General features: G+C 36.9%; 1 protein-coding gene across 2 annotated transcripts in view; it reads right to left on the reverse strand.

Annotated features, from left to right (window-relative positions):
* Positions 1-440: 440 nt before the first annotated feature.
* The window catches only part of DDX6 (DEAD (Asp-Glu-Ala-Asp) box helicase 6), a 51,175-nt gene continuing 39,509 nt past the window's right edge, over positions 441-12,106 (reverse strand). The window contains exons 11-14 of one of the 2 annotated variants that reach the window (XM_006833892.1): positions 11,271-11,334; positions 5,470-5,571; positions 4,836-5,018; positions 441-2,848 (exon numbers count right to left, since the gene is read on the reverse strand). In XM_006833892.1, coding sequence (XP_006833955.1) covers positions 4,843-5,018; positions 5,470-5,571; positions 11,271-11,334 — 342 coding nt within the window. In that variant the 3' untranslated portion in view covers positions 441-2,848; positions 4,836-4,842. The remainder of the gene's footprint in view (positions 2,849-4,835; positions 5,019-5,469; positions 5,572-11,270; positions 11,335-12,106) is intronic. The other variant, XM_006833891.1, reaches the window with a different exon arrangement.

A 12,106-nucleotide genomic window follows, 5' to 3' on the forward strand; every position in this document is an offset into this window, starting at 1 on the left:
AACAAAGACTGAAGTGCATGTAGCAAGACTCCATGCTCTCTCTTGAAACCCTCACAATAAAAACTTAAAGACTCAAAAAAAAAAAAAAAAAAAAAAAAAGAGACCAGGTTTTGACCTAGTCTTTAGAGCATCTTTCCATTTAACAACAATTCCTATTCAAGAATCAAGCACCACAACTGGACAGCTGCCTCTACAAGACTGTCTCTGTCCAACAGTGGTACCCCAGAGAGTTTAAGTGCCACGCCTCATCTGAGGCTGTACTTCAGTAATACTTTCAACTTTAAGTCTGTGCTTTAAGAGGGACCCACAGGCATGTGGCACCAGGCAGAGCACAGTCCAAGGCTGGCAAAGGAGACTGTGCTGTTTAGTCACCCACACACTCTCTAGCGAGATACAAAATTGCATTTACACACCTTTCTTGCTTTTCTTTTAATAATGATCCCTCTTAATCTCGCCAGAGACGGAGGGAACAGAGAGCTGCATCAGTACAAAGGCAAGAGTTTTGGTCAAAATGTGATGCCTTTTAAATTCCTTCCCCCCAACCCTTCCCTGGAAAAAAGTTACTTTATTAGCTAGGGATCGCATTCAGAATAAATCAGCATTGGCTGGATAGAACATACGTGGCTTGGATTCCAAATAAATGAACTCGTTCTTTTTTGAGTTTGTACTGTGCAGCTCTTGCTACAGTTGGAAGGAATTAGGGCTATGTCTAATCAGGAGGCATCTGCAGGATTTTGAACCTCAAGGAATCTGAGTCACAAACAGTTTCGTGTAGAACTAGGCAGAACCAAAGAGCAACTTCAAATTGATTTCTTTATCCTGATGAGTTAAGCTTGAAAGCATTATCATATGCAGGACTTAAATTTAAGATTTTGACAAACGATGGACTATGGAAATGAAATTTTTAAAAAATCAAGTTTTTACCTTTTTCTCCTAGATGCCTCCTGATTGACGTAGTATACTGGGTTAAAAGGGATTAAAAAACATTAAAAAAAAAAAAAAAAGTTCACTGGTTGATTCATCTCACTCCTTTTGCCTGGAGATCAGGCCAAACATCAAGCATGTTGGGAGGGGCACAATTTAAAGCAACACTACTGACTATAAAGCATCTGCCAGCAATTTACAATGCAAAACAACAGGTAACAATTCTTGTCACAGAAGATGGCAAGCAGTTTTCTGTAGCACTGTAGTAACAGTTCTCTCAGGTTGCCCATTTCTGCAAGAGTTTATGTTATCAAGGTGGGCAGAGGACAACACTTATATACACTACAGGATATGATCCATAGGTATTTAGCTTCAGAACTGCTGATGTTACCAAAGCTGGTACTGGTTAATATTCTGAAATGCAAACTCGTGCTTTATACTATACACTGTCACTCATTAGAATCTCCACACTGCAAGGTAGATTAATCACTGACCCTTTTTGTAGAGCTTTAAAAGTTCAATTTTTAAAAAAGGGGGAAAAGAAGTAAAATCAGAGAGCTTCTCAAAATAACATCTTGAATTACAAATTTTTGAACCTTCCTTGCTTGCTCTCTGATGGGTCTCCTCCAAAGGTACTAGATGAGACAGTGTAGCATAACACATTGGATCCGACTTCAGGGTCCCTTTTCTAATATAGGATCCCTGTAGAGATCTTCTACAATATAAGGCCAAGGTACATTTAGAATTTAGTGTTGCGGAAAACTGAGCCCCTCTCATCTTCAGCTGCTCCCATAATCACTCTAATCCCCTTAATCCCAGCAACCTTCATCCAAAACAAAAAACAAAACAAAACAAAAATATATATATATATGTATATATATATATGAACCCAGAAAAAAAAAAACTTATTTACAAAGTTTATACAAGTATACACACCCAATTTTCTATGGGACACGCTTTACCACAGAGGAAAGAGGGTCAAGGCTCTGACATGTCTACATATCAAGTGCCATAACTGCTAATGGAGGCGTATGTAAAACCAGTCTTTAGTGTTCTGCTACAGAGCACAAAGGCTTGTCATATGGCTCCTGCAATGACAGACTGCTCTTTCCTTTGGGAGCGATGATGGTGCATCTATTCAGCCCAAAAGAAATTTTTACTTGGGATTTTTTTTTTTTTTTAAATACATGTATTTACAGTGCGGATGAACTGCAGTTGCATATCAACTCCTCCACATAAAGAAAAATAAAAGGTGTTTAACATTACTATTATGTTTCATCTTCCAGCCCTGGGCTTGAGTACGTGTGTAGAAAGGGAAGAGAGAAACTTCAAAGTGAAACCAAAACAAAAAGACAAAAACTGAAGGAAAAAAGAAAAAATTACTCGTTGATTCCTTGGGCTGTGTCTGAAAGATGATATTCTGAATGGTCTCATAGCATAAGGCACTTCGCACAAATAAGTAATAAGCTCTTTAGGCTTAAAAAACGGATGAGTAACCAAGGAGAAGTTGAAATGCACTCGGAAGTCAGCTGTTGGAGAATTTTGAAACTGCAGACAAGCTTGTGTGTTCATCAAGATTCTTCTCTTTTCAGGGTTTCTCCCCTTCTCTTCTTTCTCCTCCTTCCTTGTCCCCCTCCCCCAGAATTTTTTTTTTTTTTTTTTAAAACCAGCAGTTAGTGCAACTAATGTTCAGTCAGCACACAGTGCAAACAAGTGGAACAAAAAAGGTATATTCCTTCTTTTCAGCTTTTTTCTCTTCAGCACTTAAAAAAAGAAAAAAAAAAAGAAAAAGAAAAATGAAAGTCTGAGCTCTTTTAAGTCTTCATAGTTCCAAAAGAAAAGATGATGAAAAACACACAAAGAGAAGAGCATCCCCCGAAAACGATGTGTCACAGATCCAAACGGGCCTTCTGTTTGTCAAAGCCTAAAGGGAGGAAACCAAAAATTAACATTTGTGAAAATAACACAAACTAGAACATATAAGACTATACAATCTTTTGTTGTTGTTCAACGCTGTCCAGTCCATTCTGACTAAAAGTAATACAAACTAGAATCACAACAGACTACATATAAATCTCTTGGTACACCTAAAAGCTCTAGACTGTCATTTCTAATGCCTTTATTTGCCTACTGCAGAACCCAGGCATTCCTCCAAAAAGAGACAGAAGCCAGAAAATCCTGGTAATAGCACTCGTCAATAACAGTTCATGTATATATATATGTTGTTGTTGTTGTCAAGTGCCGTCGAGTCGATTCCGACCCATAGTGACCCTGTATAAGGTTTCCAAGGAGCAGCTGGTGAGCTTGAACCACTGACCTTGCAGTTCAAACGGCTTTGTTGTTGTTGTTATGTGCCGTGGAGTCTGTTCCGACTCATAGCGACCCTGTAACAGGGTTTCCGAGGCTGTAAATCTTTACGGGAGCAGAACGCCTCATCTTTCTCCTGCGGAGCAGCTGGTAGTTTCGAACTGCTGACCTTGTGGTTCACAGCCCAATTCGTAACCACTATACTACCAGAGTGTGTATATATATATATATTAAATGTTACCATGAACTGAATAATTTGCCAATGTACAAACAAAATCTAGCTAAGCTAGCTTTGAGGGTTTTATGTTTAAAATCAAGTATTTTCCTTAGAAAAATATCTGCAACAGCCAAATTCCTTTATGTTGAGGCCAAGAGTCACCAAGTACAGAAATATGATGTGGTTGTGCAGGGTATCAGATGGGTTTTATAAAAAGATAGTTAAGTTATCCTCATACAACCCTACCACACAACTGTTAATAAGGTGATAAAGCTAATTTTACCTATTATTAGTGCACTCATTAGAAACTGAAAGTGTGACGGGGCTCTGTAGGATAAACACTGGACTGTGAACAACAAGGTCAGCAGTTTCAACCCACCAGTTACTCTATGGGAAAAAGATGAGGCTTTCTGCTCCTGCAAAGAAATAACAGCCCCAGAAACCTTATACAGGGTTGTGAAGATGAGTTCTGTTCCTGCAATGACTTACAGTCCCAGAAACCTTACATAAGGTTGTGATAAACTGGCACTGACTGGACAAAGTTTAACAACAATAACATCAACTTAAGAATGAATTATAAAAACAGGCATGACTTGAGTAATAAAGACAAAAAAGAACAGAAAATATTTAGAAAATACTTTCATAATTTTCTTAATCAAACTTGCTGGAAAAAATTCCTACTTTGCTTTTCATTATTTTCAGAGTTTACCATAAAATACCACTCCATTAAGGGAGATTGCATTCAAGAACACCATTTATAGATTCTCTAATGAGACACCTGGTATGGTGTTGTGGGTTAGTGTGCTAGACTGCAAGGTCATTCTGACCCACAAGGTCAGCAGTTCAGCTCACCAGATGCTCCTCAGAAACCAATGTAGGGTTGCTATGAGTCAGAACCTAACTGACAGCACTGTAACAACAACAATAAGACTCCTGGTGTGGTGCATGGATTAATGCGCTGAACTGCAAGGACGGTTTCAACCACAAGGTTGGCAGTTCAAGCTTACTAACTGCTCCTCAGAAACCCAATGCAGGATCACTATGAATTGGAACTGAGTCTACTGCACATAACAAGAAGACTCCTGGTGTGGTACTGTAGGATAACCACAAGGTTGACAGTTCACACACACCAGCTGCTCATCAGAAACCATATACAGGTTGCTACAAATCAGAATCAACTTTACAGCAATTAATAACAACAGTTACAAGACTAAATCTCACTCAAGAGCTACTTATGGTTTACAATCATTTATGCCAACAGGTATTTTACCCTTTATTACTATTCTACATGGTGGGACACCAAATTTCCTCCAGGAAAAAGAGGATTATTGATGTTTTTCCTTTCTTGAAAGATTTGGATCATTTGGATATTCTGTCAGGTACGCACATGCTTGTTAAGGTTTCTCATCTTCTACAGGCTCGCTATGGTATTCTGCCACATACAGGCTCTTGTCAATGTTGCTTGGAATAGGTTTAATTTCTGTTCCCAGCTGCTCCTCAATACTTTTCAGGTTGAAGCGATCATCGTATGTAATCAAGTTGATGGCCAAGCCAAGGTGACCAAAACGACCTAACCAAAATAAAGACAATTAATAGAAAAACAAGCTAATAATGTATGAGAATAAATGTGTAAATCTGTAAGCAGCAAAACTACATAATGCCAGTATTTCTGTTCAGTGCCATTCTGAGAACATGAAATCACTTTCATGGTCTCCTGGTGTGGCACTGCAGTTTAATGCACTAGACTGCAAGACTGGTTTGAATCACAAGGTTGGCGGTTCACGTTCACCGGCCAATCCTCGGAAACCCTATACAGTGTCTCTATGAGTCAGAACCGACTCAACAGCACTAGACAACAACATATACACATATTACCCTGAATCTTCAGTTTCACAGTCCAAAGTAGTACTCTATATACCACCTTTTTCAAATGACAAAATGGATGTTCCTTTGCAACAAAAGTTGCCAAAATATACATGCTAAATAGTAGTGTTACAGATTGTACCAGTTAATATCTTTACCTGATCTTCCAATACGATGGAGATAAGTCTCTGCCAGCTTTGGGAAGTCAAAGTTTATCACCACATTCACAGCTTGTATGTCAATACCTCGGGTAAACAGATCTACAAAATACAATTTTCATTTTGTCTTAATTTTTATATAAAATACTTTTTGTGAATTGAATATTTACAGATCATCAGTTTTTTATTCAGCAAATCATTTCCTTTGCTCCATTACAATGGTTGCAATCCCTCCATGTACCATCAGTTAACCTAGCTTACTCACTTTAACTATTACATTCCTCCCATCATCCTTCCTCTGCCAACACTGCTTTTGTATACTGCTTGCCCTGTCACCCATGTTAACATGTATATAGCCACTGGATAATTTTCACTCCCCTTTCCCACCATAATTACCATTAATTTTTTTTATTAATTAAAAAAACTTGTCTTAACTTTTTATATTGATCTCATACAATATTTGTCTTTTTGTAATTGACTAACTCCACTCAGTATAATGTCCTCCAGCTTCATCCATATTGTGAGGTATTTTGCAGATTCAGTTATTCAACATTGCATAGTATTCCACTGTGTGTGCCAAAATCTGTGTAACCATCCTTCTGTTAATAGCATTTGGTGTATCTCCATCTTTTTGGTCTGTCTGTTGTAGACAGCATATTGAAGGATCTTGCTTGTATCTTGTTTCCTATCAATTCTGTTATTGTCTATCTCTTGACTGGTGCATCTACTCCATTTACATTCATTATGATTATCAATAGGTCTGAATTGATTACCGTCATTTTGCTGTGTTTTCCTGTGGTGCTGCTGGTTTGGTTTCTTTATGTCACATAATTTCTGTGCTGAGTTCGTTTTGTGGGTTTCTTTGCATTTTCATTTCTGATTTTTTAATGATTACAAAATCTTTCTGATTTTCCTTTTTTATTTTGATGGGAAGGTGTGTTAATTTTCTTTGGGATTACCCTGTAATTATTATTTTTCCCCAGTTTAAAACAAGCGTGTTTTATCTTGCAATCTATTTGACTCCCTCACCATTTGGAAATTCTGTATCTACACTATTCCCTCCTTTTCTTTGTAGTTGACCTTCATTATGAATTAATATCTCTGGTTCCTTATAATCGGTCTTGTACATTTGATTTAAACATTTCTAAATTGGGATTGAGTTATGGGTGTTGTTGTCATGTATGTTAATCTCAGGTTGTTGCATGCTGTTGGTAGTTCTCAGTCCAAAGATACCGTTTAGTAATTTTTGTAAAGCTGATCTGGTTATTACAAATTCCTTTAATTTCTGTTCATCTGGAAATGTCCCAATTTTGTCATCCTATTTGAGGGGACAGCTTTGCTGGGTATATGAATCTTGGATGATAAATTTTTTCCTTTGGAGTTTTGTACATACCATCTCATTCCTTATTGACTGAATGGTTTCTGTTGAGAAATCAGGACTTAGTCTTACTGGTTTTTCTTTGTAGGTAACTATTTGTTTTTCTCAAGCTGCTCTCAGGATTTTTTCCTTGTCTTTGATTTTGGAAAGTTTAATTGTGGTACATCTTGGTAGTTTTCTTTTGGGAGTCTTCTAGTCTTTCATGATGTTGTTGCTGTTATTAAGTGCCGTCAAGTCGATGCCAACCCATAAGTGACCCTGTATAGGGTTTCCGAGGAGTAGCTGGTGAGCTTGAACTGACAACCTTGCAGGTTCATTCAAATGACTTTGCAGTCTGGCGCATTAACCCACAGCGCTACATCAGGACTCCTATGATAAAAATTACTCATTAAATCTTAAGAATCTTATCACCATCTCCTTTCACTAGATGAGAACTATTCAGCGGAGATTCTACATCCCCCCTTCCCTGCACACTCTGAAAACTTGTAAGCCAGTTACTTTTTGCCTTTATAGCCACCTCCATTTTAGGTTGTTGTTGTTGTTCTTAAGTACCGTGGAGTCGATTCCGACTCATAGTGACCCTGCACAGGGTTTCCGAGGCTGTACATCTTTACGAGAGCAGAACACCTTATCTTTCTCCCGAGGAGCGGCTGGTAGTTTTGAACTGCTGACCTTGAGGTTCATAGCCTGATTCGTAACCGCTACAGTAGGCAATGTCTAAGGTGCCTGTCCCTATCTACCCTGTATACTTTATGTGAAGACTCCTTCCCTATCAGTTGGTGTTTTGAGCTATTATATCCATAAATGTTGTCAGATTCATCAAATCGTAGCAATTTACACTTGTTTCCTTTACCAAAACCCTTTTTTCTTCAATCTTACTTACGCTAGTCAAGTTCTGATCATCAAGCCACTGAAGCTAGGTTGATTGGGTACTATCTAGAAATTTGGGTGTTCTTGTGTCTCTCCCCTCACTTCGTATCAGCTGGATGCTTCACTCTCAGCTCTAGCCCTCCAAGGCTATGTCCTTGTCCATGGGCTCAGTAGTCCCCAGGACTCACCATACTTCAGACTAGGCAGCCATTCCTCTTCTCTCTCTCATCTCTAGGTCAATCAGAGTCCATGGAACGTGGTTGAACTCAGCTCATTTCTTCATTGCTGCCTTTCCCTCACTTCTACTCACCAATCAACGTGGTCACCAGCAAGCTTATTTGACTGCTCATGTATTCTCTTTGAGTTTTAGTTTTTTGGGGGTAGTTTGTCCTTGAGGGACTTGATTGTTTGCCTTGATGGTTCCCTGGCGAACAACTTACTTGTTCTTATAGTAGTCAATCAGACTGCCATTTTTATTTTTGGATTTTTCCTGCAAGAAGTATCGTCTGTTCCTCTAGCTGTTCCAGGCTGGTCTGCTTGTCCGTTCAAGTGGGAATGTCCCACCTCAGAAGATTCTTGATAGGGCTCAGGGTTCTACCTAACATACTATACATTACAAAGTAGGGAGCCTTCCTGGAGATTCGAAAGAGGTAATCTTGACAGATACAGGAGAATCATGGGAGTTTTTTTATGAAGAAGTTTTAGAAAATGGAAAATTGCACTGAGGAGATAAAGGCCAGGAGAGTTGCACCAAGGAATTTTAATTCAACATGACAAAGTAACTGCTCATTCTTCTAAGATAGCAAGGGTTGTCTTAGGAGAAATTTACTGGGTATCTTACCTCAACCACCCTGCAGCCCTGATCTTGTCCCTTTAGACTTTTTGTTATCCAAACTCAAAGAACATTAAAAAGGAAAAAGATTTGAGTCCCTGGAGAATATCAAAACTTTTATTTTGTCATGGTGTAAACAGAACACCAAATTCTTCTGGGAAGGTTATAAAAATGGAAATATTGTCTTCAGAAGTATACAGACTTAGATGGAAGATATGTTGAGAAACAATAGCCTCATCTTTTCATATTTTTTTAATAAAAAATTTTCTTATTTTTTAGTAGTACTTTTTGATGAACCCTCATATAAACTTGAGACTCAAAAGTAGTTTTCTTTAGTCTTTCTAGCATTTAATCCAGTATTTAATACATGATCAAAATATTTTTTAAATTTCATTGTATAAACCTAGAAAACCTCAACAAGAGTACTACTGTGACGTAGAAATAACTGACTCCATTCTGCAAAATGACTTATAATAGGGTTGAGGTGAATGGATATGCATGGTTATTATTATCCTATTCCTTCTACTATTCTTTTTATTTCTACAACTATGCTAGTTCAGGCTTTTAAAACTATGAAGTAAAACATTATAGGCTTCCTTACTTCCTAGTTTCCTTACTTTTATCTGATCCTCACTCCTAAAAATTCATAATGCCCACACTAACATTTTAAAAACCTTCTTAGAATTTGTACACTAGTTCAAATTACCGCCAGATAAAAATCTCAATTTGTAGGTCCTCCTCTACTCTATAATCTGGTTCTAATTTACCAAACATGTTTCCTTAAATTGTCCATCTCTACCAAACTTGTCTACTTATCCTTCCTTTAATAAATCTTTCTCTGGACCATTTTTTATTCCAATTTCTCACTTAAACTTTGTTCTTCCATATGCATGAAACTTAAATATAAAAAACACCCCCAGTTTCTGTGGAGCTGATTCTGAATCATGGTACTCCAGAATTTTCAGGGGTTGATTTTTTAGTAGATTATTAAGCCTTTCTTTTGAGGCATTCACGGGTAGACTTGAATCTATAACTTTCAGTTAGTAACATGAGTACATTATTGTTGGCACCACCAGAAGACTCCATATGAAAAGTTATCTAGCTTTTTTAAAGTGAAGTTAAATCCCATCTCTTCTCAGACCACCTAAGCCAGTTATTTTTCATTCCTCTGAATTCTTAATTATTCATACTTCATGTATTTGCAAGTAACTTTTATTATTTGTTGTATGCAGTCCAACACCTGTTTTATTGCAATACAGCCAAGTCCATTTGTTTATTCATTACCTCAGGCAGCTTTTGAACTATAATTGGCGGACCTGAGTATTTGTAACTGACACTGTACGGTACACAAAATCTAAAACATTTACTATTTGGCCCTTAAAAAAAAAATTGCACACATTACCTTAGAATCTTATTATTAACATTTACCTACCTGAATGAGATTTTCAAAATGACATATAATAAAAATGAAATATAGAGAACATCCAAGGTCATTATGAGTAGAGGTCAGAAATGTTACAATTTAGACCTAGGGGGCAATGAACTTAAAGGGGAAGGAACAACTCAGAAATGGAGGGTGAGAATGGTTACACACTTGAATATAAATAATGTCACTAAGTGGTACATGGAGAAACAGTTAACTAGTGTATGTTTTGTTGCGCATATTCTCATCAAGACAAAATTATATATTTAACAATAAAAGGACATAGACCCTATGTTAAAACTCTAGGAGTATAATATCCTTCCAACTAAAGGACAGATATTTAATAATTTGAGTATTTTACAACATACTTAAAATGTCTGCAGATAAATATAAGTGTGTCAATTCAGTTATGTCAGCTGTTCTTTCAAATGTAAAACAGAGATGCCAAATATATTACAGCCCTTTTCATGAGTGATTTTTTTCAAGTAAGCAAATTTAAAATTCTGCTAGAAAAAAACTGGAGTTCATTTCTAGAGAAGCGCCTTTAAAAAATCAGAGACTGAGATCCTTAATATCTGGGTCTAGGTGGTGGTTTTATGCAAAAACTGATTGGACAATATACTTAAGACCAGTGTAATTAGTTGTCTATGAGTGTTTAAAAAATTTGTAGAAATATGGAATTAAAAGACAGTGGAATTTTTCCACAAATTTTTGAAGCCCCCTTGTATATTATAAATTCAATTAGAAAAAAAAACTTATTTATTTTTCTTTATTCAGAAGCCTAGTTTATGTTATTCATCTCATGCTGCAAATATAGTTCAAATATAGAGATAAAGAGTCTCTGAGTGGTACAAATGGTTAGTGTGTCTGGCTGCTAACCAAAAGGGGGGAGTATCTGACACACAGGCGTGAGTGAAAATCAACTTGATGCCTTAAGCACTGAATTCATGTGCTCTGTATGCATATAGTGAAATAAACCAAAATTATATACCCATCTGATTCTGGGGAAAAATTAAAAGGCTTAAAATAATCTCTGAAACATTATGCAGTTTCTTAAAGCTCTTCATTTTGTGTTGGCTCAATCTCATATAGTGCAACTTTTCAGAAAACACAAAAATCTCAAAAGTGGTTTAAAAGGCAGAAATATGACCAATGAATGCCAGAACAGGTCTTCTGCAGTTTCTAATATGGAACTAATTTTAAGAGTTAATGCTCATTCTAAAGTTTAGAAATTCTGGTAGTAATAGCAGAATGGGCTGGACTATACTAGAGGTTAAAAGAAACTACAAAGTACTTACCAGTGCAAACAAGATTTCGGCATAAGCCATTTCGGAAATCATGAAATACACGATTTCGATGTTCCTAGGAAAAAAAGAGATATATTCAATTTGATTACAACTCAAACACACTAACCCAAAATTTCCATTACTGTTTCTTCTCAAACAAAGGAGATGAATCAATCTTATATGTAAATTCAAAGGGTTAAAAAAAAACCCCACAAAATTAGTTCCCCATGAAGTCAATAATTAATAAATATTTATACATTTCTGCATATAGTATTGGGGAGCACAGTGGTTCTATAGGATAAGCACTGGACTGCAAAATAAGGTCAGCAATTCAGGCCCACCAAATGCTCTGTGGGAGAAAGATGAAGCTTTCTTTTCCTGCAAAGATTTTATAGCCTTGGAAACCCTATATAGGGTCACTATATATTGGAACCAACTTGACAAACATTAACAACAGCATACAGTATCTATCTTACCTCTTAAAAACATTTTATCTAACGGGGGAAGGATTACATGGAGGGGACTGTAACCATGGCAATGAGACGATATACGATAGAATGAATGTAAAACCAATGTTCTCCCATTAAAACTATCATATAATTCACAATAAAACATTTAAAACAAAACAAAACAAACATTTTATCTAGAGAGAACAAACAAGATGGTGAATCGGGTGGACGTGTAGTACAGAGCTCCACCACCAACAACACAGAATACCTGACCAAGCAGGATCAGGGGATGGTCCCAGAAATCTGAACCACATATAAAGGAATACTTAGAAGATTGGAAGGCTCACAGCTGGGGGAATTTGTGGCAGAAGCAAGAAATCTATTGCTTTCTAGTCTGGG

This window comes from Chrysochloris asiatica, unplaced genomic scaffold, assembly GCF_000296735.1.
Source record: "Chrysochloris asiatica unplaced genomic scaffold, ChrAsi1.0 scaffold00008, whole genome shotgun sequence".
In the NCBI taxonomy this organism is placed as follows: domain Eukaryota; kingdom Metazoa; phylum Chordata; class Mammalia; order Afrosoricida; family Chrysochloridae; genus Chrysochloris; species Chrysochloris asiatica.